This window comes from Trachypithecus francoisi, unplaced genomic scaffold (assembly GCF_009764315.1).
Source record: "Trachypithecus francoisi isolate TF-2019V2 unplaced genomic scaffold, Tfra_2.0 Lachesis_group10, whole genome shotgun sequence".
Taxonomy (NCBI): Eukaryota; Metazoa; Chordata; class Mammalia; order Primates; family Cercopithecidae; genus Trachypithecus; species Trachypithecus francoisi.
Window position 1 is genome coordinate 10,930,271 of NW_022681455.1, and position 27,924 is coordinate 10,958,194.

At 40.2% G+C, this 27,924-nt stretch overlaps 1 protein-coding gene across 1 annotated transcript in view; it reads left to right on the top strand.

Moving 5' to 3' along the window:
• Positions 1–27,924, top strand: part of SYCP2L (synaptonemal complex protein 2 like) — a 74,614-nt gene that overhangs the window by 3,675 nt on the left and 43,015 nt on the right. Inside the window, exons 2-14 of the mRNA XM_033219479.1 lie at positions 1,128–1,196; positions 3,437–3,574; positions 3,655–3,778; positions 8,606–8,706; positions 9,415–9,439; positions 13,248–13,333; positions 13,446–13,534; positions 16,606–16,640; positions 18,140–18,282; positions 21,113–21,165; positions 21,785–21,830; positions 23,783–23,875; positions 23,977–24,037. Of these exons, the coding sequence (XP_033075370.1) occupies positions 1,128–1,196; positions 3,437–3,574; positions 3,655–3,778; positions 8,606–8,706; positions 9,415–9,439; positions 13,248–13,333; positions 13,446–13,534; positions 16,606–16,640; positions 18,140–18,282; positions 21,113–21,165; positions 21,785–21,830; positions 23,783–23,875; positions 23,977–24,037 (1,063 nt within the window). The remainder of the gene's footprint in view (positions 1–1,127; positions 1,197–3,436; positions 3,575–3,654; positions 3,779–8,605; positions 8,707–9,414; positions 9,440–13,247; positions 13,334–13,445; positions 13,535–16,605; positions 16,641–18,139; positions 18,283–21,112; positions 21,166–21,784; positions 21,831–23,782; positions 23,876–23,976; positions 24,038–27,924) is intronic.

Sequence of the window (27,924 nt, forward strand, 5' to 3'; positions counted from 1 at the left end):
GGCCATTCTAACTGGGGTAAAATAATATCTCATTTTGGTTTTGATTTGCATTTTCCAATGATTAGTGATGTTGAGTATTTTTTCATATACCTGTTGGTCATTTGTATGTCTTCTCTGGAGAGATGTCTATTTAGCTTATTTACCCATTTTTAATTGGATTGGTTATTTTGCTGTTGAGGTGTTTGAGTTCCCTGTATATTCTGGATATTAATGGCTTGTTGGATGCATAGTTTGCAAATACATTCTCCCATTCTGCTGGTTGTCTCTTCACTCTATTATTTCCCTTTCTGTAAGAAGCTTTTTGGTCTGTATAATTTCATTTGTCTATTTTTGCTTTCATTGCCTGTGATTTTGAGGTCTTCTCCATAAAATCTTTGCCCAGACCAATGTCCTAAAGTGTTTCCCCTATATTTTCTTCTGGTAGTTTCATAGTTTGGGATTTTAAGTGTAAGTTTTTAGTTTATTTTGAGTTGATTTTTGTATATGGTGAGACATGGGATCTGGTTTCATTCTTCCACATATAAATATCCAGTTTTCCCAGCACCAGTTATTGAAGAGACTATCTTTTCCCCATGAATGTTCTTGACACCTTTGTCAAAAATCAGTTGGCTATAAAGAGGTAGATTTATTTTGGGTTTGTCTATTCTGTTCCATTGGTCTATGTATGTGTCTGTTTTTATGCCAGTACCATGCTGTTTTGTTCCTATAACTTTGTAGTATATTTTGAAGTCAGGTACTATGATGCCTCCAAGACAGTTTTATTTAACTTTATTTTACAAGCTCTCATTCTGAAAATGGTTTATTAGTTCAAAGCCTTTTACTTCTACTTTATAATCATCATTATAGAGTTTGTTTTATATGATTATTTATTCAAATGATGTTTGCTTTGCTTCTTCTGATAGTTTGTATTGTATTTGTCATAGACCATGCTAAAGAAAGTTGGATAAAGTTTTTTTTTTTCTAAGTACTATTTTACTTAGACCGATAATATGAGCAAACAAAAATTTCTGTTCGGGAAAACAATACAAACCTTTATTTATTTATTTATTTTTGCTTTATGTTTAAAACTTGAAATGCATTTCTTTGAAATAAAAATTGTTTTAAAAACATATTTTTATTCCACACAGAAAAACAAAGATCCTTTGCAGCCTATTAAGGAAGATAGGACTGGGAAGGCCCAGGATGATGCTTTCTGGGTAAAGATCAAGTTTCTTTTATAATGTGTGTGTGTGTGTGTGTGTGTGTGTGTGTGTGTGTCTGTGTGTATGAGTGTATGTATTCTTTCTAGTTCTGTGTTCCCTGGGTCATTAGCAAGATTGTTCCTCCAGTTGCTCAAATCACAAGCAGAGAAATCTTTATTTTTCTCCTTCCCTAATCTCTCACATCCTATTTATTACTACATCTAGTCAATTTACCGTTAGCTATCCTACCAATATCCTAGTCTAAACCATCTTGTATCCTGTGCTATTCTAGACGTAGATAGATAGTACTGAACAAATTAGATACAACTTCTGCCTTTATGGAGCTTATAGACTGGCAGAGAGCCAAAGAAAGCAGGAAGAAAAACAACAGGGTATTGAGATGGGGAATAATTGGGAGTGTTGAGGAGACACCTGGTCTACTTAAGGTGGTCCTGGAAGATCTACCTGAAAAACTTATGCTTCAGCTGTGGTCTGAGTGGAGCCAGCCATGTGGAAAGTGGTGGTGTGAAGTAGCTCAGACCTCGAACAGCCAGTTCAAAGGCCCCAAGGCAAGAGCTTGACTTATCCTAGGACTCACTAGCAGGGTAGTGTCAGACTGTCAGAGATCAGATCATGCCACGTTCTGTGGACTAAAGCAAAGGACTTGGATTTGTTCTGAATGTAGAGGAAGCCATGGCAAAGTTTTGTTTTGTTTTAACAGGACCTCACTCTGTCACCCCGGGTGGAGTGCAGTGGTACAGTCATGGCTCACTGCAGCCTTGACCTCCTGGGCTCAAGTGATCCTCCTGCCTCGCCTTCTGAGTAGCTGTGACTACAGGCATGAACCTCCACACCTGACTAGTTTTTCATTTTTTGTAGAGATTGAGTCTCAATATATTGCCCAGGCTGATGTCAAACTTCTGGGCTTAAGCGATCCTCTTACCTTGGCCTCCTAAAGTGCTGAGATTATAGGCGTGAGCCCCGCGCCTGGCAATGGCAGAGTTTTAAGCAGGTAAAAGGGAGTAAATTTCAGCTGAGTGATCTCACATAAGTTTTAACCTTTCTTATCCTTGCTACTTCTATCCTGAGATAAAGAACCTAACCTTTCAGGACCGAGGCGAGGATTAAATAATAACATCTGCAGAACACTTAACACACTTGGCACAAAAAAACTCACTATGTGTTGACTGAAAAAACATTCCATTTAAATGGAATAATTTTAAATGCTGTTTTCCCTTTTAATTCAGTACTAAGAATAAGTGGAATTTTGGGCTGTAGATAGTAAATTGCTTCCTTTTTAAAATAGTATTGTATAGTTTAACCTGTAGGTTTTTTAAAAGATCAAAAATCTTTTATAGTTTAAATGTTTAAGGAAACGTCTGTTATTCAAGTATATGCACTTTTTTTTTTTTGAGATGGAGTTTCCCTCTTGTTGCACAGGCTGGAGTGCAATGGCGCGATCTCGACTCACTGCAACCTCCATCCCAGGTTCAAGCATTCTCCTGCCTCAGCCTCCCAAGTAGCTGGGATTACAGGCATGCGCTGCCACATCTGGCTAATTTTGTATTTTTAGTAGAGACGGAGTTGCTCCATGTTGGTCAGGCTGGTCTCGAACTCCTGACCTCAGGTGATCCGCCTGCCTTGGCCTCCCAAAGTGCTGGGATTACAGGTGTATGCCACTGCACCCAGCCCTTCAAGTATCTGTACTGAGAAGCATGTCTTAGCTAATGTGCAGGCGGAAAAGATGAATTTCATTCATTATGGTCAATTTGCATACTTATCTATAATTATTAGTATTATTTTTCTTCCTTCTATTGTGATCATTTATGTCACTTAGTGAGTGATCATAGGCTTGAATTTTTAGTGTTTTAGAATTCCCAAGATTGCAGAGGATCTTCATCCCATGATACCTGAAACTCAAATGTTGTTTTCCTTGGGTCAGTGGTTCCCAGACTTCAGCATGCATGAGAATCATGAAGGGCTCTGCCCTGTGTCTGAGTGCTAAGAATTCCCCAGGTGATGCCAACGCTGCTGGTGGTCTAGGAACCACATTTTGGGAACTCTTGTCTTAAGCCAACAGAAACATCAATCATTTGTGAAGTGATTGTTTACTATTCAAGATAGAGATCTCCATTCTATGTTTACCCTATATTATTTCATACTGAATTCTTATTGATAATGATATCAGTTAGAAATATTACTATAAAATAAATGTTCTTAGGGAAAAAGTAATTTGCAAACTGTCATCTTTCCAGCTTCAATCACTTATTATGGATGCATTCCATGATAAAGGATTTCAGAAAATAAAAGAATACTTTCAACAGAAAGAGAGCCACTCTCCTCAAAAATACAATCATCTTCTATTACACCGTCTTAACAGATTAATAAATAAGGCAAGTTGGTTTGCTTTGTGACCAAAATATGAACGTATAATTATTTATAAGTGTTTTAATTTAGTGTGGTTTATACCTAGGAACTAGATAAAAATGAATTTCAGTCTGTGTCACTGTTGCTGAAATGTATTCAGCGATTCTTCATAGATGGCCCGAAAGAAGATGAACCTTTGCTAATTCAGCAGGGACTGATCCCAAAGATAAGTGTCCTATTTTAATTTTATATGGCTTTGGGTAACTTAAAGAACTTATATGGATTTAGTTGTCTAGTTAAGTTTGGTATTTTCTGTTCCTTTGAAATCCAATTTGAAAAGAAATTGATATCCATTCTAATTGCTTATATCTAATCAAAAATTAAATTCAACATGCATTTCCTGATGTACCTGCTATGCAAGGCACTTTGGGAGTGCACCGGATCGAGTCAGACACAACCACTCCTCTTGATGAGCCTATGCAGTGATTATTATTTTAAATATTTTAGTGAATTAGGGGGAAAATGAGTAGGAGTAGGCTCTAGAACTATTTTTTTTTTTTTTTTTTTGAGACGGAGTCTGCCTCTGTCACCCAGGCTAGAGTGCAGTGGCCAGATCTCAGCTCACTGCAAGCTCCTCCTCTCGGGTTTACGCCATTCTCCTGCCTCAGCCTCCGGATGGGACTACAGGCGCCCACCACCTCGCCCGGCTAGTTTTTAATAGACTTTATTAACAAAATTAGACCTAGAAAAATGATCATCAAAAACTTTTCTTTGCTCTTGTAACACGTCACTTTTCCTGTTTTCTAAACCTTGGATGAATCTGAAAAAACAAATAGCAAAAACATTTTTGCTTATTCAAAGTTACCCAAATTATCAAATTTTATTCTTTTAAAAAGATTAACCAGGAGATAACACAGTGAGTGCCTTTATAATGGCATCTGGAAGCAAAGCAGAATCTGCAACATCTCTTGCTGTAGCTCCTCTCTTTTCATGGTGAGGTTTTTGCAACCCAGAGACAAGTTTGTTTATTGGTGAGGAGATGTAGGGAAGAAGTAAGGTAGAAGGATGATCTGACTGCTAATAATGTCTTTGATTTACCCCTTGAGCTCTAGTACCTGAAGTTTATTAAGGCCAGATTGGGCCAAGATCTGTCTTTGCCCTTTGTTACTCTAAAATGCATCTGATTCTGAAGCTACCCCTTCAGGAGAGAAAGCAAACTCCAGGCTTTCCCAAACTCCTCTCAGGGACTTTAAAAGTGTTTGCAGGGGGAATTAAAGACTGCTTATGCAGACCCTATATATTTCATTTTGCATGTAACCCCACTTGACCTGCTCATACACTAACTTATGCAGATAACAGGAAGCAGGGGAAAGGAGATAAAAATCTCAAAGGAAATGAAGCAGAGATGTTCTAAGTGTACCTTGGAACCCTAAGCTGACCTTTTGGGATATGAATAGGAATATGCCCCAGCCTAACTTCTCTATTTAGGTTTAAGAATTCCCTCCCAAGGTTTAAAAAAGTGTCAGATCAAATCCCCACTAGAGTTCTGAAATCAGGTAGGAATTTCTATATTCCATTGGCATCCTAGTTGGTGGTGGAAATTTCATAACCATAATTTAGATACGTTATTTCATATAGGTTTTGGCAAGAATAGATCAACATTAGCAAAGAGAATGGGATACTAGACTCTATACCTCTTTTTTTTTTCTTTCTTTCTGTTTTCTTTTTCTTTTTCTTTTTTTTAATTTTGTCACCCAGGCTGGAGTGTAGTGGTACGATCTCAGCTCACTTCAACCTCTGCCTCCTGGGCTAAAGTGATTCTCCTGTCTCAGCCTCCTGAGTAGCTGGGATTACAGGCACACACCACCATGCCCAGCTAATTTTTGTATTTTTAGTAGAGACAGGGTTTTACCATGTTGGCCAGGCTGGTCTCGAACTCTTGACCTCAAGTGATCTACCCACCTTGGCCTCCCAAAGTGCTAGGATTACCGGCATGAGCTCCCACGCCCAGCTTAGACTCTATACTTGTTTCTTTCTTTTCTTTTCTTTTTTTTTTTTGAGATGGAGTCTTGCTCTGTCATCCAGGCTGGAGTGCAGGGGCGATATTGACTCACTGCAACCTCCGTCTCCCAGGTTCAAGCAATTCTTCTGCCTCAGCCTCCCAAGTAGCTGAGATTACAGGTGTGTGCCACCACACCCGGCTAATTTTTTTGTATTTTTAGTAGAGATGGAGTTTCACCACGTTGGTCAGACTTGTCTCTGTTGGGAATAACGCTCAAAATCCTAAGGAAATTGAACACTCGAACAAAGGATTCTTAGCAAAGCCATTTGACTTCTGCGCAGAGGGGTGCCTCCTTGGCCAGTTGCCATGAGAGCACACCTGAACACAGGGGCATGAGAGCCTTTATTGCTGACGCAAGTCCTGCCCGTGTACGTTTTCCCCATTGGCCGGGGTCGGGTCGTACAATCTAAACTAATCCCGGTTGGCTAAACATTTGATTTTTTTTTTTTTTTTTTTTTTTTTTTTTAGATAGGGTGGGCATGTAAAAGAAAGTGGAGAGGAAGGGGAAGGGGTGTCTGTAATGAGCTAGAAAGTTAGTCCTCTTTTCAAATAAGGAAAGGAATGTGAGTTGGTACTGATAACGCCTGGTCCTGTGGTGTGCCTGGGCATCTAACAAAGGCAAAAAGGAGAAAGAAGGAGAAAAGAAGGGGGGTGGGTGCTATGAATTAAATAATAAAAGATTGATCAGATTATTTGAAGAGAAACCTCATCATATTCCACATCTCGAACTCCTGACCTCAGATGATTCGCCTGCCTCGGCCTCCCAAAGTGCTGGGATTATAGGTGTGAGCCACCACGCCCGGCCAACTCTATACTTCTAAAGACAATTGTGTTTGCAAACTCAACACAAAGTGTGCTTGGAAGTTCTTCTACTCCATAGAATAAGAATTCATGGCACGGTGACTCCCGCCTGTAATCCCAACACTTTGGGACGTTGAGGCAGGCGGATCACCTGAGGTCAGGGGTTCGAGACCAGCCTTGCCAACATGGTGACACCCTGTCTCTATTGAAAATACAGAAATTAGCTGGGCAGTGGTGGCTCATGCCTGTAATCCCAGCTACTTAGGAAGCTGAGGCAGGGGAATTGCTTAAGCTGGAGGTTGTGGTGAGCCAAGATGGTGCTACTGCACTCCAGTCTGGGTGACAGAGTGAGACCCTGTCTCAAAAAAAAAAAAAAAAAAGCCCTACAGAAAGGAACATCTTCAGTCCTGCACCGTAAAATCCAGGAAGATTAAGCAACTTGTCTGATACCATATTCCTAAGAAGTCATGGCTATTGTGTCTGGCTTCTGGTAGTGATACAACTGTGGGGAGAGCTGGCATGTCTGTTAGGCAATGTGTGACCAGGGTGCATAAATGGATTCAGTGAGAACTTCCTGTTTCCGGGTACTGATCAGAGAGTGCAGCCTTTCTGCCACTTCTGTATCTACTCAACCAGTATATTTGGGAGGGTGCTGGGAGTGCGATAGGCTTTGGAGGGATGGAATGGTGGCAAAAATGTATTTGAAAAGCATAGAATTCTAAGTATGAACATAGGGAGGGAGAAAATATAGCCTTACCAGTGAGTTCTGCTGCGTAGAGAGACATTTCTTCTCTTGTGCTATTGGAGGAAAGCTTTCTTCAGCAGGTGGATGATTCAATCTAGTGCAAGTATTTGTCTGATTTGAGACAAAAGAAACCTTACTTGGAACATAGTAATGGCTTTCAAACCTTGCTGGACATGACAGTCACCTGGAGAGCTCTCACAAACATTCTTAAACCTAAAATAGAAAACTCAGGTGGGGGTGTATCACCAGTGATTCTGATTACTGGGTCTGGGGGATGTTTCCTGACTCCCCAGGTTTTCCTAATGTACAGCCAAGGTTGAAAACTGGTTTATTTATCTTCAGCTGGAATGTCTCAGGTTCTTGGCCCAAAGTGTACAGAGTTTTGAAGGCCTGACTTCTGCAAGTTCATCAGAAACTCATGTGACCGATGTCATGTTCAACTGATGATTTCTAACTATGCATGCGGGGTTTTTCTTATTTATTTATTTTTTTTCTAAGAGTGACGAGTCTCAGCAAAACTCATGGGAAAAATAAGATGGCTTTTGCTTTATGGAGGAAATACTGTATATTCTGGGGTGGGGGAGGAAAGCTTACAGAAGTTTATTTTAAATCATACCAATTCCAGCAGTTTAATATGAAATTGGATATATATTCCTATAGGAAAAATTCTCTAATTAGCTGGAAGCTTTTTAACAAAAGAAAGATGCCTAGGCCTGAGGCATATTTACTATAACCAAAATACTTCCGAGAACTTTCCAAATTCTATATATTCTTTGATAGTTTGTTTTCAGCAGATTCTCAGATCACAAGATTTTTTTCCCCCTGTGCTGAGGAGGTTCACTTATCTTTTTTTTTTTTTTTTTTGGAGGTGGGGTCTCGCTCTGTTGCCCAGGCTGGAGTGTAGTGGTGTGATCACAGTGCTTACTACAGTGTTGACCTTCTGGACTCAAGTGATCCTCACACCTCAGTCTCCCAAGTAGCTGGGACTAGAGGTGTGCACCACCACACCCAGCTAATTTTTATATTTTTTGTAGAGATAAAGTTTAACTATCTTTCCCAGGCTGGTCTTGAACTCCTGGCCTCAAGCGATCCACCTGCCTCGGCCTCCCAAAGTGTTGGGATTACAGGCATGAGCCACTGCGCCTGGCCTCATTTATATCTTAAATGCTCCTCACTAGTCCCTTTATATGGCTTTCTGACACAGATCCTGGCTGGGACTCTATTTTGTGCGATCTCAGAGGCTTACTTATGACAGCTCTGTAGTAGTATGGCACCATCCTGAAGTGTTCCGGTGGGAGGTCTCAGAGCCAGGCCTCATTGAAATGGAATGGAATGGGAAAAGATCTTTAAGATTATTTTGTTGTAATGAGAAAATTGTCCTGTGAACTTTTATTGAATAGGCAGCATTTAGTCATATGTAGTTACATTAGTGTCCTCCTGTGTACCTAGTTTCCTGGTTTGAAAGAACGACAGGAATTCTGACCTTGGAAGGCCTAGCCTCAGACACATCGCTGATTAGTGTTACAGAAGACTTCTTTGACACTGCATTGGTAAGGATGGGATGGATGCGTCACTGAGCAGATGCCATTGGTAATTGGCAGGAATCTTGAAGTTATTTATAAAACATGGTTTTCTAAATATGTACGTTTTGTTAAAAGACTGACGTGGCTGGGCGCAATGGCTCACGCCTGTAATCCCAACACTTTGGGAGGCCGAGGTGAGTGGATCACCTGAAGTCAGGAGGTCCAGACCAGCCTGGCCAACATGGTGAAACCCGTCTCTACTAAAATACAGAAATGTGCCGGGTGTGGTGGTAGGCGCCTGTAATTTCAGCTATTTGGGAGGCTGAGGCAGGAGAATCACTTGAACCTGGGAGGCAGAGGTTATAGTGAGCCGAGACTGTGGGATTGTACTTCAGCCTGGGAAACAAGAGTGAAACTCTGTCTTAAAACAAAAGACTCTCATGTTTTATTATTAGAATATTATCAGTATGTGACATAGTAAGAAACTATATAACCAATGTTAAAAATGAGAGGTGATTTATTATCATATATACAAATATATTAGTCACCTGATTGAGAGTGATATGCACATTTTAAGGATGTGATTAAGGCTCAAATAGGCTTTCTCTAAAATTCTTTCCTTCTGTAAAGTCAATGCCTGCCTGTTAGAGACAATTAACACTAATACATTTGTGTTATAGTTTATCATGCTGTTTTAAAATAATATAAGCTTTACTTTTTCTTTCTTTTTGTTAGATTATTTCCAGGAATAGTAGTGAAGGTAAGTATGTTATTGGCTACTAATTGGCTGTTAATTTTTCATTAATAGAATATTCTGGCACAGAGAAAGGAATATTTAAATGATATGCAAAAGTAAAATAAGTTTAAACATTTTATTTGGATTTGTTGACCACCTTATGGTCATCATGGTGTCATTTGGAAATGCATTTCATTGTAGAAAAAAGTCTTGTGTTTGTCTGAGAAACATTTTTGTTTAGCTGCTCCTAACGTATGGCTAGCTCTGTTCAGGTAATAGAAAGCTACTTTTGTCATTCAAATATGCAAAAATTTAGCTACTACTGATTTAGCTTGAAGCTGATTCAGATGCCTTTCTCTGTCTTTCAAGAGCGTAAAAGGTAAAATTTTAGAAACTTTGGAGGATAGCTTGATTTTGTTCCATTTAACTCAAGTTAAAGGTAGTTATGCTGGGTGTGGTGGCTCATGCCTGTAATCCCAGCACTTTCAGAGGCTGAGGAGGCAGACCTGATTGCATCCAGAAGTTCGACACCAGCCTGGGCAACATAGTGAGACCCCCATCTCTACAAGAAATAAAAAATTATCAGGGTGTGGTGGCGTGCACCAGTAGTCCCAGCTACTTGGGAGGGTGAGGTGGGAGGATCTCTGGAGCCCCAGAGTTTGAGGCTGCAGTGAGTCATGATTGTGCCACTCCACTCCAGCCTGGGTGACAGTGAGATCCTGTCTCAAAAAAAAAGTAATTTGACATTTGAATTATGATACCATGGATTCAAAGATGCACTTAAATATTTAAACATTTTGGAAACTGGAGCCATCTTGATATGTCATTTTCCTATGTTACATGTTTTTAGTTTTCTTTGGAAAGGCTATCAATTGACACTATATTCTGCAATGGATGGTATCTGGTAGCTGAGGAAATGCAGTACCAGAAGCTGAAGCATGCACTGGACTTGGCTGACTTTAAAACTTGGTTGACTTGGTTGGTCCTCATAATTCAAGTCAGTGGTTCCAAACATTTTCAAGTCAAAGTTTTATGATCATCACAATGATAGTTACTATCTTTAAAACTGGATGATAAAATGCACAGTGGTAAAAAACTACTTTGATTTTTGTAACATTTTAAAATAAACTTGCTTTGCATTAATCCCAACAGTATGTATATACTGCATATTTGGAAAACAATGCATATGTGAGCTATATGTTCACTCTATGGTCATCGCTTGGGGCATTTATGGATTCACATAATGCTATAATGACTTTCATTGCCCCTGGTAGAGGAAACATTGTTCTAGATGACTGTGTTAGTCCAATTAGGCCGCCATAACAAAATGCCATCAATTGGGAGGCTAAACCGACAGACATTTATCTCTGGAGGCTGGGAGTAACAGATTAGGGTACCAGCATCGTTGAGTTCTGGTGATGGCCTCTTTCTGGCTTCTTGCTGTGTGCCTACATGGTGGGCAGAGACCTGGCTTCTTGCTGTGTGCTTACAAGGTGGACAGAGAGCCAGAACTCTTTCTTTTTGTTTTCTTTTTCTTTTTTTTTTTTGAGACAGAGTCACGCACCATTGCTCAGACTGGAGTGCAGTAGCACGTTCTCAGCTCACTGCAACCTCTGCCTCCCGGTTTCAAGCAATTCTCCTGCCTCAGCCTCCTGAGTAGCTGGCATTACAAGCATGTGCCACCACACCTGGCTAATTTTGTATTTTTAGTAGAGATGGGGTTTCTCTATTTTGGCCAGGCTGGTCTTGAACTCCTGATCCCATGTGATCCACCCACCTTGGCCTCCCAAAGGGCTAGGATTACAGGCATGAGCCACCGCAGCTGGACCGAGCTCTTATAACGGCACTCATCCCATCATGAGGATCCCACACTCGTGACCTCATCTGAACTTCCCTTACCAAAGGCTGCATCTCAAATACCATCACATTGAGGGTTAAGGCTCCAACATATGAATTTTGCAGGGGACACAGTCCCATCTATAGCAATGGCAATTCGTGCTTGGAGCCCACTCTGGTCACCTTAGCAGGACTGGCCTCTCTGCAAGTGACAGGTTTTCACGTGTGGCCTTCAACAGTTGTCTTGTGTGAGTTTTATGCCCAGGCTCTGCAGAACTAATGTCTAATCCTTCTCTCCAAAGCAGAAAGATGTTTTCACTGAATTTCTTCCCACCTCCCTCTGCAGTTGACAAAATTAATCACTCCTTCCTTTTTGTTCTGAAACATATGTCTTCTTATTTATTTTTATGATTCTTTTGTTTGTGTTCCGCTATATGGATTATGACTTTCTTTCACAGTTTATCCCTCTCTACTGATTTGAATGACTTATGTCCTACTTTTATTTTACTGGTAGTTATCCTTAATTTAATTACTAACATCAAAATGATGGTACCTTATTTCTTCTTCTTTGTATGTGACAATAAATTTAATGTGTTAAAGAAATGTAAGAGTATTAGGCTGTGGGAGGGACGTGGTCAGAGCTTTTCATCGTTTGAAGATGTCTTTCTGGCTTTTCTACAGTCTTACTCTCACTTTGCATGCTGTGCCCTTTACAATCCTGTTGCATTATCTTCTGATATTAAGGGTTGAAAGCATGTTTATTTTACATGGTTCTTGGTGACTTATTTTGAATCCAAATGTTACTTTAGCTCAGGAAAATTTGTTCTTTGATAATTTTATTACAGCAGAGTTTCTCAATTTTGGCAATATAGATATTTTGAACTGGGTAATTCTTTGTCCTGGGTGCTATCCTGCACATCAAAGGGTGGTTGGTGGCATCCCTGTCCTCTACCCTCTAGATGCCAACAGCATCCATCCCCAAGTCATGACAACCAAAAACATCTCCACACATCCCCTGTGGGGCAAAATCATCTGTAGTCAACAACTACTGAGGTAGAGTGCTCTGGGTGTATTTAACAGAATATCTAGCTCGAATAGGCTTAAATGATAAAGACAACTTACTGGCTGAAGGGACTGAAGAGTCCAGAGGTGGGCAGTTTGGAAATAGAGGGGCTCTGCTCCATTTCTCTATAGCCCCGTCGGTTCTGCCTTTCTCAGAGTCTAGTCTTTGCTCTCAAGGTGGTTTCCCTTGTTGGTTGCAACCAGAACTTTGTGCTTCCTGGTTCACATCTCGGGGAGAAAGTTCCGCTTTCCTTAACCAGCAAACAAAAGCCCTAGCTTTGCTCTGATTGGGTGCCCTGCCCTCCAGATGAAGCAGTCGCTATGAAAAGATAAATGGACCACCTCTGCCTAGTTTAAGCCAGTCCGGATTTACCCCTTGAACTGATCGGTCTCACCCAAATAGCACAACTGCTCCATAACAGAGGAGTGGGGAAGGATGGTGGAGAGGCCGCCAAAAAGTCCGTTACATTTACTTTCTGTTCCCTCTTTGTAAGATTATCTGTCGCATCTTTGTTTTTATCTTCATGTGCATCTTTTCCTCACTCATTTTTCCCCCTGCATTTTGACAGCAGTTCTGAAGTTCTTCTTAGAAGAAGAATTACCTGGCTTCAAATATCAATATTGCCAAAGTTGAGAAAGTCTACTGTAATAAAAGTATCAAAGAATTAATTTTCCTGAGCTAAAGTAAGATTTGGTTTCAAAATAAGTCACCAAGAACCATGTAAAATAAACGCATATATGAACGTGTGCACATGCTCACAACCCTTAATACCAGAAGACAGTGCAACAGGATTGTGAGGGGCATAGGCTGCAAAGTGAGTTATATCGTAGAAAAGCCAGAAAGACACCCTCAGTGAAAGGCTCTGACTATGTGTAGGAGTCGTTTTCTTACTCTTTCAAACATAAAATTGAGTCTTTGAAATTATACTTTCAGGGAAAATTCAGATGTTGGATTCCTTCCTACTTAGCTTAGGATCCCTGGTGACAGAAAAGACTGTAGATCATTTGATTCAACAGGAGGTAAGTTGCAAATAACAAAATAGATACCAGCAGCTCCAGAAACCTTAGAGAAGATCGTACATAGGTCTCTGTTTTGTTTCTTCTCCATGAATGTCTTCTCAATTCCCAAAAGGGCTTGAAGACTTTTAACTGCATTTTGGACGCTGTCCCTCGGGAAGAAAGAAAAAAATTCCCTTTGTCAGAACGCATGTGTCATCTTATGTAAGTGACTTTGTATAAGTTACGTGCTGTAGTAAGGGTAAAACCTCTCACGATTGTACGACTTCAGTCTGTGTTCTGCTTAGACCTGATTATGTTGTTTCTCTCTTCGGTAAATGCTTTGTGCACCTGTTATGAGTCAGGCACTATGCTAGGTGATAAAGAGAGGCTGAGGTAAAAAGAAGACATTGCAGCCGGGCGCGGTAGCTCATGCCTGTAATCCCAGCACTTTGGGAGACCAAGGCAGGCAGATCACAAGGTCAAGAGATCCAGACCATCCTGGCTAACATGGTGAAACCCCATCTCGGCTGGGCGCGGTGGCTCAGGCCTGTAATCCCAGCACTTTGGGAGACTGAGGCCGGTGGATCACGAGGTCAGAAGATCGAGACCATCCTGGCTAACACGGTGAAACCCTGTCTCCACTAAAAATACAAAAAATTAGCCGGGTGTGGTGGCAGGCGCCTGTAGTTCCAGCTACTTGGCACGCTGAGGCAGGAGAATGGCGTGAACCTGGGAGGTGGAGCTTGCCATGAGCCGAGATCATGCCACTGCGCTCCAACCTGAGGGCGACAGAGCAAGACTCCGTCTCAAAATAATAATTTTAAAAAAAGAAACCCCATCTCCACCAAAAATACAAAAAATTAGCTGGGCATGGTGGCACGCACCTGTAGTCCCAGCTATTCAGGAGGCTGAGGTAGGAGAATCACTTGAACCCGGGAGGCAGAGGTTGCAGTGAGCCGAAATTGCAGCACTGCACTCCAGCCTGGGCCACAGAGCGAGACTCTGTCTCAAAAAAAAAAAAAAAAAAAAAATGCTAGATTTTTCCTTTTTAATAATTACGAAGTATTTTATTTTTTCTTTTTGCATCAACATTGAGGCAAAATGCTTTCTCAGGCTCTATTTTTTCATTGTAAATGTGAACTAAATTCGTGATTCAGGGAAGAATGTTAAGAGTATAGACCGTAGAGCCTGCTTGGCTTCAAATCCGAGTTTTGCCACTTTTGCCCGTTGTCTATGAGCACAGCCCTGACTTCATCATACCTCAGTTTGTTTCCCTGTAAAATGGAGTCAAAGTAATACCTACTTGATAGAATTATTGTAAAGGTTAAATCAAGCAATCCATGTAAAGTGATTAGCACATTATCTGCTAAAGAGGAAGTGCCCCAAGGTAGCTACACTAATGTGAGATGGAATTTTGATTGCTTTTCACGTGATGGATTTTTTGTTTTTTGGTGACCCAAAGCCACTGTTGCATAGTTCTTGGGATGTGAGATTTAGAGGTAAGGTTGTAATGTGTGACCATAGAAACAACAAAACCAGCACCCTGTTTTGAAGTTGGAACCGGAACCTGTGACTGTGCTAACCACCAGCCAGCACGGAGGACATCATTGTGGCACATTATTTACTCATTTTTCCCCCTGCATTTTGACAGCAGTTCTGAAGTTCTTCTTAGAAGAAGAATTACCTGGCTTCAAATATCAATATTGGTGTGTGGCCACAGTGTAGGGCTTGAAATAGGTGATTTGTGAGCATGAAACTCACTGTCATCGTGTTTGTCCATTTAGTCTTTGCAGGATATAGTTTTTACACTGAATTTTTCCTAAACACATTTTTATTTAATACATTAGTGAAATCACTACTCTTAGTGGTTTAGATTTGGAGAGCAGCTGATCTCATATTTTCTCCTAAGTTTTCAAACTAATCTTTGAACACACTACCTTATTGTCTGTGTGTTCTAGAAAGTCTGGAATGTTCTGGACTTCAAAGGTAAAACCTGCAATATAAAATTAAGCAGAATTAATTTTGCTCAGTGGTACTGTTTCCTGGTTTCTATTTAATAGTACCAAGTCAATCTACTTCTTACAAGGTTTCTCAACAAATCTATTCTTTAAAATGGGAGTTATTTCAGGCGTTAAAAGATCGACTTGGCCGGGCATGGTGGCTCACACCTGTAATTCCAGCACTTTGGGAGGCTGAGGTGGGTGGATCACTTGAGGTCAGGAGTTCGAGACCAGCCTGACCAACATGGTGAAGCCCCGTCTCTATTAAAAATAGAAAACATTAGCTGGGTGTGGTGGGCACCTGTAATGCCAACTACTTGGAAGGCTGAGGCAGAATTACTTGACCCTGGGAGGCAGAGGTTGCAGTGAGTCAAGAACGTGCTGCTGCACTCCAGCCTGGGTGACAAAGCCAGACTCAGTCTCAAAAAAAAAAGATAGACTCACACTTGTTAGCATTTATTTGAAATTCTGAGTGAATAATGTACAATTTGAGAGTCTGCATTAGTTACAATAATGTAATAGCTTAATCCTATTACATCTCTAAATTAATTTGTTTTTTATTTTGTTTTGTTTTGTTTTTTGAGATGGAATTTCACTCTTATTGCCCAGGCTGGAGTGCAATGGCATGCTCTCAGCTCACTGCAACCGCCGCCTCCGGGGTTCAAGCGATTCTCCTGCCTCAGCCTCCCGAGTAGCTGGGAATACAGGCATGTGCCACCATACCCGGCTAGTTTTGTGTTTTTAGTACAGATGGAGTTTCTCCATGTTGGTCAGGTTGGTCTTGAACTCCCAACCTCAGGTGATCTGTGCGTCTAGGCCTCCCAAAGTTCTGGGATTACAGGCATGAGCCACCGTACTCAGCCTAAATTAGTTTTTAAAATCAGATCAAGCAGCTCATAGGAAAGAATCACTGTCTGTATCATTTCCTGCAGGTATCAAACTGTGTAAAAGGACATACGCCCTCACAGGTTGATGCAGTGATTATAAAACTCCGCAATTAATTTGATGAACCCTTAGAGATCATCAAATGGAATTCACTTTACAAGAGGGAAAATAGAACCTCAGAGTGTATATAGTAGTTCTAGCTTCTTAAAAAATAACATCTAGGTCCTTAATATATAAACTTGAGAAGATTTTTCCATAAATATGCATTATTGACATTAAGGAAATTCTGATGCTGAATTTGAAATAGTTTCAGAAACATATTTTGGTTTTAAAGTTTAATGCCAGTATAGTAAAGTTTTACCTCTTGATGTTCGCTTCAGTTAAATGTGATTTATCTAAATGTTTCAGGAAAGACCTTGCAAGGACACTCTTGACTGTGGGTGGTAAGAAATTTTAGAATTTTCAGTATTAGAATATTAAATATTGGACACTGGGGGTTTTATGAGCATCTTGGGACCATGGGGAATAAATTATGGTTAAATTGAAGGTAGGAATTAGGGTTTTATTTTAAATTTATTTTGAGAGATTTTAGCATGCTGAAAATGGTAAAGAATAATTCGTGAATACTCATTTACTACCAGCCAGCTTTGTCAAAATTTAGCATTTTACCACATTAGCTCCAAGTCTGTTTTTAAAGAAAACAAAAAGGTGTCATGGATAAAGTCCCCTGTGTCCATGTTCCTCATCCCATTTCCTTTTCCTTGACTCAGATTTGTTTTTCGTTCCTAAGCACATTTTTCTATTTTTACTCTGTAGATCCCTAAATAACATGCATTATCATTTTGCAGATTTTAAAAGCATCCTATAAATGCCATTCCTTGGGCTACAACTCCCTTTTTGCCCTTAGAATTGTTTGTAATTTAAACATGTTACTACATGTAGTTTTAGTTTATTTGCTGTGAAATACTACAAGTTATTTTGGGATTTTATTTTGTAGTAGAAACTTTTTTTTTTTTAAATGGAGTTTTGCTCTTATTGCCCAGGCTGGAGTACAATGGCATGATCTCGGCTCTGCAACCTCAGCCTCCTGGGTTCAAGCAATTCTCCTGCCTCAGCCTCCTGAATAGCTGGGATTACAGGCATGTACCACCATGCCCGGTTAATTTTTGTATTTTTAGTAGAGATGGGGTTTCACCATGTTGGCCAGGCTAGTCTCAAACTCCTGACCTCAGGTGATCTGCCTGCCTTGGCCTCCCAAAGTGCTGGGATTACAGGCATGAGATACCACGCCTGGCCAGTAGAAACATTTTTAAGGCTGTTTGATGATTTGGTTTGGATGAGTATTTTAATATATCTAAAATATAATACCCATAAATATTATTTATTTAAAAATTGTTATATACCAACCTCTTATTTAGATTTTTATTTTATTTCTTAAATACTGAATTTATATGATTTTGGCAAGGCGTGGTGGCTCATGCCTACAATCCTGGCACTTTGGGAGGCCGAGGTGGGCAGATCGCTTGAACCCAGAAGTTCAAGACCAGCCTGGCCAACATGGCAGAACCTTATCTCTACTAAAAATATAAAGATTAGCAAGGCATGGTGACACATGGCTGTAATCCCAGCTTCTTGGGAGGCTGAGGCAGGAGAATCACTTGAACCCAGGAGGCGAAGATTGCAGTGAGTCGAGATCGGGTCACTGTACTCCAGCCACCACTGCACTCCAGGGTGACAAAGTGAGACTATCTCAAAAAAAAAAAAAAAAAAAAAGAATTTAAATGATTCTGATTACTCCAGGATGCATCTTGCCGTGGTAACTCTAAGACATAATGCTAGGCTTCTCAGGGAGTTTCTTAGAGCAAGTGGTAGCTCTGGAACTCGTTTTTTCTTTTGCTTTGTGCCCAGAATTATCTGTGTCTACCATGTTTTTAATCTCTAGATTATGACCAGCAGGTTGCTATTTCTGAAGCGCTGTGTAGACTGACGATTAGAAATTCAAGGGAGGAACTTGTCCATAAATGGTTTGATGATGAAGTCATTGCCGAAGGTTTCAAAGAAATTAAGGATCGAGAATTTGAGACGGTGAGATTCCTGGTCATGCGAATTTCTGTTTAGCCAATATTTATTAAGTTTCCTCTGAGAACTTTCCTGTGTGTTGGGCTTACGGGAAGATTTTTTTTTTTTTTTTTTTTGCTTAAGTGTGATTACACTGCCATTCTTTTTTTTTTTTGAGATGGAGTCTCGCTCTGTCACCCAGGCTGGAGTGCTGTGGCCGGATCTCAGCTCACTGCAAGCTCCGCCTCCCGGGTTCACGCCATTCTCCTGCCTCAGCCTCCCGGGTAGCTGGGACTACAGGCGCCCGCCACCTCGCCCGGCTAGTTTTTTGTAGTTTTTTTTAGTAGAGACGGAGTTTCACCGTGTTAGCCAGGATGGTCTCGATCTCCTGACCTCGTGATCCGCCCGTCTCGGCCTCCCAAACTGCTGGGATTACAGGCTTGAGCCACCGCGCCCGGCCTACACTGCCATTCTTAAACTTGTTTCCCACTTAGGAGAAATAATTTGAAGGCAATATGAACAGAATATTGGGAGCTAGATATACAGATACAGATAGGACTTTTTCTTTTCTTTTTCTTTCTTTCTTTTTTTTTTTGAGACAGAATCTCATGCTATTGCCCAGGCTGGAGTATAGTGGTGCAATCTCAGCTCACTGCAACCTCTGCCTCCTGGGTTCAAGTGATTCTCCTGCCTCAGCTTCCCAAGTAGCTGGGATTACAGGTGCCTGCCACCATGCCTGGCTAATTTTTTATTTTTAGTAGAGACCAGGTTTAGCCATGTTGGCCAGTCTTATCTTGAAATCCTGACCTCGGGTGATCTGCCCACCTTGGCCTTCCAGAGTGCTAGAGTTACAGGTGTGAGCCACCGTGTCTGTCCAGGACTTCTTTATAGGATACAGAACTAGGTGAATTTGATGGATTCAGTTAAAAAAATTGTCTTGGAAGGGTGAGCAATTTTCAATGAACCTTGAACGGTAGGGAGAATTGAAGAAATCAGAGCATTTTTGCCTTGCAGAAGGCAGCTGCTGTGATGGCAGGAGGCTGAAATGGACATGGCCTGGCAGAGGAGTATTATGGGGTGGCTGTGTTCTGAGCCATCCGACCTGTACAATTTGGAGAAACAATACTTTTTAGAGTCTTCTCTGCAACCTGGGCTTCCTGTGATTGTGTTCACAAAAGCCACACAAAGATAGCTTATGACTTTGTTGTGTATTCACCTTCATCTTAAAATAGCTAAAACATTTTCCCTCTTCTTCTAAAAAGTTTTTAAAATGAGGATTAGACTCCTGTAGGAAAAGGTAAAATTCTTAATAACAGTACTCATGTTGACAAAACCTTTCTGGTCAAAATTCCCATGTAATCAGGATTTTTATTAAACATGGACCTTTATATTTCCTCAGACTCTGAACCTACTGTCATATACTGCATATAGTAATTATTTAGCCAGGATTCAGTATAATCTCAGTGGAAAGACCATGAGCTTTGGGTCTATCCCAAACTGGGTTGAACCTAGAGTTTGAGCCCCACCTCTCCAATGTATGGGATGTATGCATTTTGGCAAGGTAGTTGACTTGTGAAGCCTGAGTGACTTCATCTGTAAAATGGGACTAAAGCCCACCTCAAAGTCTTGAGAATTCAATAAGAGAAACTGAAAGGTCCAGGGCTATTGTAGGCACTCATGTGTTAATTTCCTTTCTGCTCTTTGTCATTTCTCATTTGCAGGAAAATTTGATGAAAATAGAGAAATGTAATTATCTTGTTTCCAAAATCATTTCCTTCCCCAGAGCTATCAGTTTCTCAATTGAATTGAGTGTGTGTGTGTGTGTGTGTGTGTGTGTGTGTGTTTTTGAGGCAGAGTTTTGCTCTTGTTGCCCAGGCTGGAGTGCAAAGGCGCGATCTCGGCTCACCGCAACCTCCGTCTCCTGGGTTCAAGCGATTCTCCTGCCTCAGCCTCCCGAGTAGCTGGGATTACAGGCATGTGCCACCACTCCCGGCTAATTTTGTATTTTTAGTAGAGACGGGGTTTCTCCATGTTGGTCAGGCTGGTCTCCAACTCCCAACCTCAGGTGATCTGCCTGTCTCAGCCTCCCAAAGTGCTGGGATTACAGATGAGAGCCACCGCACCCAGCCCGAATTGCTTTTTTACATGAAAGGCTTACACTGCTGATGTCTAATTACTGCTGAATGGTAGATCAGGAGCATAAGGAGTGTTGACTACAGTAGCCAATCCTTGCTAACAAAAGGGAACAAAATCTTGGATCTGTGTCTCTTTGTTTTTAGAATGTGGGGCAACAAATTTCTTCCTGAGAGCTGTTGGTTAGGTAAACTCTAATAATAGTCTTTGTTCTTAGAACATATGCTAGGAGAAGAGAGTGAGATAGAGAACTCCCAAAAAGGAAAATTGGCCGTAGATAATACACCCAGATCAACCCAAAGTTGATAAATTTTATAGGTTTGTGGTTGGTTTGTGCTGTGCAGGTGTTAGGGAGGTGGATGCCCAATGGGTTGGTCAAATATTGTAACCTAGGTCATCAGTAAGATGTATTTCTCTTGCTTACACTTCTGACCCAGTGAAACATAACCAGGCATTTAACTTTTGGAGACCTAAGTATTCCTCAGCTGAAAATCTAATGGCTGCAGGGAGCAAAGGTTCCTTCTAGAAACATGATCCCGGAGCCTCCTCTTTGTGGCATGAAGTATTGTTAACATATAATAACAAATCCTTATAAAGCCTCATTGATGTTACTGCATCCTGGTCATTTAGAAGCAAACACTGGCCTCTATATGCTCCAGGTAGTATTGACCAAGACATCTTGATTTTTTTTTTAATAAAAGAGTTTATATCATTTGCTTTGAAGGACAGTAGACGTTTTCTCAATCACCTAAACGACAGACTCGGTGACCAAAGAAGGTAAGTTGTGTCTCTGAGCATTATTGACTAGTTGTATTCTGAAAATATCTAATGTTTTAAAAGAACAGTTTAGGATCTGTTTCATTTTGGGAGAGAATATTGGGTACATCTTTACAGAGCATATTGAGTTGTCCATTGAGTAGAAACCTGAGAAGATCAGACCCTTTCTGCCTAGTGGCTTGTTGGAGTGTGTTTAAAAATTATCTCTATCAGTTTTATTATATGTGTGACTTGGGGTATTTTAAAATAATACATTCTTTAAAGAGTTCATAAATTTTATTAAAAACAATTTCCTGACTTGAAGTTGCTGGAGTTAGTTGTATCATGAACAATTAAGTCCTTGGTCAGGCAATATTGGCTAAATTCACTCCTTTTGTTTGGGAATCTGGCTGAGTAACTGGGTTGAGATACAGTACTAGTAAACCTGGTTTACTGATTGCCAGATGGAGATTTGAAATCTACCCATAGTAGGTCTCCATTTGCAGACTTAAACCCCCTATCATACTCTGTACGAGGAGACTTAATGCATACTCTAGTTATAAGTGCTTGTTGCGGAACGTCTGTAGATGTGTTTAAGGTTCATTCATATTTTATTTTTTAATTGTGAGGTGTTTTGCAGGGTGTATTCATTTCCGTGTATTGCTGCTTTTGCTGATGAGCATGAGGTATGTTCATCTCTCTTGTAGGTCTGAGGGTGGTGTGCAGTGAAACCAGGAGTTAGGTTTATATGGTTAGGTCAAACTTTTGCTCTCATGACTCAAAAGGGCTTTTTAAAAAAGGATGACAACTTCTTCTCCTAATGACCTAAATTCTCCAACTGATCATACCATACCCTAACCAGAATGCATTACCAGTAAGTTTAAGGGCTCTACTATTACTACTGGAAAAAGGAATTTTAGGATCTGTACTATGTACATGAGGACAGTTACAGGAAGCTTGCCTCATTTTACCCTGTTCATGAGTAACATAATTCATGCCTAGACTGGGGTAAAAAGAATGATTTCCTTGCTTCTCTCCTTCCATCTTATGCCCCACCCTCTTATTCTCAACCATTGGGGCCACTGTCCTTTCTCTCTGTCTCATTCTACCTTGCACTTTATAGTCCAAGGTTGACCAGTTTCTGCCCCACCCCCCATTTGGTTTCTAGAGGAACAAGGTCCTTCATATAAAAGGGCCGCAACCTACAGCATCTCAGTTTCAGGCTAAAATATTTAGAGGTCTTGGAACCTTGACTTTGTTTGAGTGTCCTGGACCCTGTCTTCAGAATGTCCTCATTCATCATTTCTTTGTTTTGGGTTCAGAGTCCCCTTCTTGGCCTCTCTGAGCTAAACTTTCAACTCATGGCTACACTACACATTCCTCCTCTCTAGAACTGAGTCTGGTAGGCTCATTCTGTTTATTTTCCCTCCGATTGTCTGACAGTTCTGCTCTGTTTGGTTTTTCTTCTTTCTACGACATCCAAGTTTTCATTCCCTTCCATCAGGGCCCTTACCCTGACCCTTACACTGGCTTCCGGGAACATGTATTGTGGGTGAAAGCCCTCATTCACCTCTGTAGCTATTAAAAGGTAGACACGTATTATAGAAAGGAAAGAGGTCCAAGAAATACAACGTATTGGAAAATTGGATTGTAGAATAGTAAGTCTAGTGTTTTATCTATTGTTGGGGAATAAAATCTTTCTATATACTTTTTTTTTTTTTTTTTTTGAGACGGAGTCTCGCTCTGTCGCCCAGGCTGGAGTGCTGTCACGTGATCTCAGATCACTGCAAGCTCTGCCTCACTATTCTCCTGCCTCAGCCTCCTGAGTAGCTGGGACTACAGGCGCCTGCCACCATGCCTGGCTAATTTTTTGTATTTTTAGTAGAGACGGGGTTTCACTGTGTTAGCCGGGATGGTCTCAATTTCCTGACCTAGTGATCCGCCCGCCTCAGCCTCCCAAAGTGCTGGGATTACAGGCGAGAGCCACTGTGCCTGGGCTATACTTGTTGATGTATGTCTAGAAAACATCTGGGAGGAAACAAAGGCATTGTTAATGGTGCCTATGAAAAGGTACTTACGAAAAGCTGAGGGGCAGAGAAGATGTTTACTGTTTCTATAAACACCATACTGTTAGAATCTTTCTTCCCCTGTTTTAACTATAAGCATCTATTTATTTTAGAATAATTAAAATGAAGGAAATTTGAAGTCTTCAAGTTTTAGCTCTACTCTAATGGAAGATAGATGGCACATCACTCATGTTTGGTTACAGTATCTCCTTCTCTGGAAGTTTCCATCCATATGCAGTATGGATTGTTACTGATTCAACATAGAACTGTTTTCTCTGTGATTTTCATTAGAAAAAAATTGTGTAGATAGAATCATGTGACATATTTAAATATCTGTTAAATATGCTAAGGATAGTGGGATTTTTGGAGGGGTGAGGAGAAATGGCTGAGTTCTATAAAACTGAGATCCTTCTGTTTTGCACAAAAGAGTCAGTCAATAAAGAGAGGCTCTATAATGCTAGGAGAATGCTGTTCCAGGAAAGCACAAATTCTGTTTTCAAGGGAATAATGTTTATCTGACCCTATAGCATGATTTTTATGTGTATAATTCATGCTGAAATGATCTCTTACAGATGAGAAAACCAGCGGATGAAAAATTAGAGAAATTTTGGATCGACTTCAACCTGGGAAGTCAGAGTGTCACCTTTTATATAGACAATGCTGAGGTAATGATGTTCGATTCTTGGTTAGAACTAAGCCTTTAGAGATCATTTTTATGTAAGTATATGTTTTGCGCTCATGAATTTCACTTATTTATTTTCCCAAGAATACTCTGTGGGACTCAGTGACACTTCCGAAGGAAGCAGTGATGAATTTCGACGTAATAGGTAATATGATACATTTAAACAACCTACGTCCAGTTCCAAGTATTATTTCTGTTGTATTTGAAGTGTATATTCATTTATACATACTGTATATTTATTTTTATTATATTCTAGGGCATATTTTGATCATGCCTAGAGGTAGGAAGGCTGTATGGTATGATGGAAGGTGTGCTGTCACAGGTTTGTGACTTCTGTGCTTTGTGACCTTGGGATTAAATTATTTGTCTAGTTTTTTCATTTTAAAAATGTTTGTAGATCCTCACAAAATTAAAAGTAGAACTACCATATGATCCAGCAATCCATTAACAATGCTTTTCCCCAAAGTGTTGCTTTGGTTTGAAAGAGTCTGATGGGGAGAGGAGAACATGTCATCCTAGGTTCCTCTCTTGATAAACCTAGAAGATCAGGTAGTAAACTGTGGATAGTAAGGAAGACATCTAGCAAGAAGGAACATGGCTGTCAGGAAATGTAGGTGCCTGCCCCCTCTGTGGAGATGGATCATCAGGCTGTTTTGTAATTAGTGGTTAGGATCGAGGGCTTTGCAGATCAGAGATTTTGATTTGCATTCCCCTGATCATTAGTGATGATGAACATTTTTTCATGTTTTTTGGCCATTTGTATATCTTCTTTTGAGACTTGTCTATTCACGTCCTTAGCCCACTTTTTGGTGGGTTTTTTTTTTTTTTTCTTGCTGAATTGAGTTCGTTGTAAATTCTGGATATTAGTCCTTTGTCGGATGTATAGATTGTTAAGGTTTTCTCCCACTCTGTGGGATGTCTGTTTACTCTGCTGACTGTTCCTTTTGCCATGCAAAATATCTTTAGTTTAATTAAGTCCCAGCTATTTATCTTTGTTTTTATTGCATTTGTTTTTGGGTTTTTGGTCATGAAATCCTTGCCTACGCCAATGTCTAGAAGGGTTTTTCCAATGTTATCTTCTAGAGTTTTTTTTTTTTTTTGGAAGTGGAGTTTTGCTGTTGTTGCCCAGGCTGGAGTGCAATGGCGTGATCTCGGCTCACCACAAACTCCACCTCTTGGGTTCTGCCTTGGCCTCCTGAGTTGCTGGGATTATAGGCATGCACCACCATGCCTGGCTAATTTTTTGTATTTTTAATAGAGATGGGGTTTCTCCCTGTAGTTCAGGCTGGTCTTGAACTCCTGATCTCAGGTGATCTGTCCACCTTGGCCTCCCAAAGTGCTGGGATTACAGGTGTGAGCCACTGTGCCCGGCCTATCTTCTAGAATTTTTATAGTTTCAGGTCTTAGATTTAAGTCCTTCATCCGTCTTGAGTTGATTTTTGTATCAGGTGAGGGATGAGGATCCAGTTTCATTCTCCTATATGTGGCTTGCCAATTATCCCAGCACCATTTTGTTGAAAAGGGTGTCCTTTTCCTACTTTATGTTTTTGTTTGCTTTGTCAAAGATCAGTTGGCTGTATGTATTTGGGTTTATTTCTTGGTTCTCTATTCTGTTCCATTCATCTATGTGCCTATTTTTATACCAGTACCATACTGTTTTTGTGACTATGGCCTTATAATATCGTTTGAAATCAGGTAATGCGATGCCTCCAGATTTGTTCTTTTTGCTTAGTCTTGCTTTGGCTATGTGGGCTTTTTTTGGGTTCCATATGAATTTTGGAATTGTTTTTTCTAATTCTGTGAAGAATGATGGTGATATTTTACTGGGAATTGAATTGAATTTGTAGATTCCTTTTGGGAGTATGGTCATTTTCACAATATTGATTTTATCCATCCATGAGCATGGGATGTGTTTCCATTTGTTTGTGTTGTCTATGATTTCTTTCAGCAGTGTTTTGTAGTTTTTCTTGTAGAGATCTTTCCCCTCCTTGGTTAGGTATATACCTAAGTTTTATTTATTTATTTATTTATTTATGTATTTATTTATTTATTTATTTTGGAGATGGAGTCTCACTCTGTCACCCAGGCTGGAGTGATTTCAGTGGTGTGATCTCAGCTCACTGCAACCTCTGCCTCCTGGGTTCAAGCGATTCTCCTGTTTCAGCCTCCTGAGTAGCTGGAATTACAGGCGCTCACCACCACACCCAGCTAATTTTGTATTTTTAGTCGAGACGGGATTTCACCATGTTAGCCAGGCTGATCTCAAACTCCTGACCTCAGATGATCCACCCACCTCAGCCTCCCAAAGTGCTGGGATTACAGGCGTGAGCCACGGCACCCGGCCCATCCCTAAGTTATTTTCTTTTATTTTTGCATCTATGATAAAAGGGTTTGAGTTCTCGATTTGATTCTCAGTTTGGTTGCTGTTGGTGTATAGAAGAGCAACTGATTTGTGTACATTAATTTTTTATCTGGAAACTTTACTGAATTATTTGATGAGTTCAAGGAGCTTTCAGGAGGAATCTTTAGAGTTTTCTAGGTATACAATCATTATCATCAGCAAACAGAGACAGTTTGACTTCCTCTTTACCAATTTATTTCTGTCTCTTGTCTGATTGCTCTGGCTAGCACTTCCAGTACTATGTTGAAGAGGAGTGGTGAGAATGAGCATCCTTGTTTTGTTCTGGTTCTCAGAGGGAATGCTTTCAACTTTTCCCCATTCAGTATTATGCTGGCTGTGGGTTTGTCATAGATGGCTTTTATTCCACTGAGGTATGTCCCTTGTATGCCGATTTTGCTAAGAGTTTTAATCATAAAGGATGCTGGATTTTGTCGAACACTTTTTCTGCATCTATTGAGATGATCATGTGATTTTTGTTTTTAATTCTGTTTTTGTGGTGTATCACATTTATTGACTTGTGCATATTAAACCATTCCTGCATACCTGGTATGAAACCCACCTGATGATGGTGGATTATCTTTTTGATATGTTGTTGGATTCAGTTAGCTAGTATTTGTTAAGAATTTTAGCATCTATGTTCATCAGGGATTTTGGTCTGTAGTTTTCTTTTTTGGTTATGTCCCTTCCTGCTTTTGGTATTAGGGTGATACTGGCTTCATGGAATGATTTAGGGAGGGTTCCCTCTTTATCTATCTGGTAGAATAATGTCAGTAGGATTGGTACCAATTCTTCTTTGAATGTCTGGTAGAATTCTGCTGTGAATCCGTCTGGTCCTGGACTTTTTGTTGGTGATAATTTTTAAATTACAATTTCAATCTCACTGCTTGTTATTGGTCTATTCAGGGTATCTGATTCTTCCTGATTTAAGCTAGGAGGGTTGTATCTTTCCAGAAATTTATCCATCTCTTGTAGGTTTTCTAGTTTATATGTGTAATGGTGTTCATAGAAGCCTTAAATGATCTTTCATATTTCAGTGATGTCAGTTGTAGTATCTCCTGTTTCATTTCTTACTGAGCTTATTTGGATTTTCTCTCTGTTCTTGATTAGTCTTACTCATGGTCTATCACTTTTATTTACTTTTCAAAGAACCAGCTTTTTGTTTCATTTATCTTTTGTATTGTTTTGTTTCAGTTTCATCTAGTTCTGCTCTGATGTTGGTTATTTCTTTTCTTCTGCTGGATTTGAGTTTGGTTTGTTCTTATTTCTCTAATTCCTTGAGGTGTGACCTTAGATTGTCTGTCTGTGCTCTTTCAGACTTTTTGATGTAGGTGTTTAGGGCTGTGAACTTTCCTCTTAGCATTGCCTTTGCTGTATCCCAGAGGTTTGGATAGGTTGTGTCACTGTTGTCACTCAGTTCAAAAAATTTTTAAATTTGCATCTTGATTTCATTTTTGACCCAATGATCATTCAGTAGCAGGTTATGTAATTTCCATGTATTTGCATGGTTTTGAAGGTTCCTTTTAGAGTTGATTTCCAGTTTTATTCTACTGTGGTCTGAGAGAGTACTTGATAAAATTTCAACTTTCTAGGCCAGGCGTGGTGGCTCACACCTGTAATCCCAGCACTTTGGG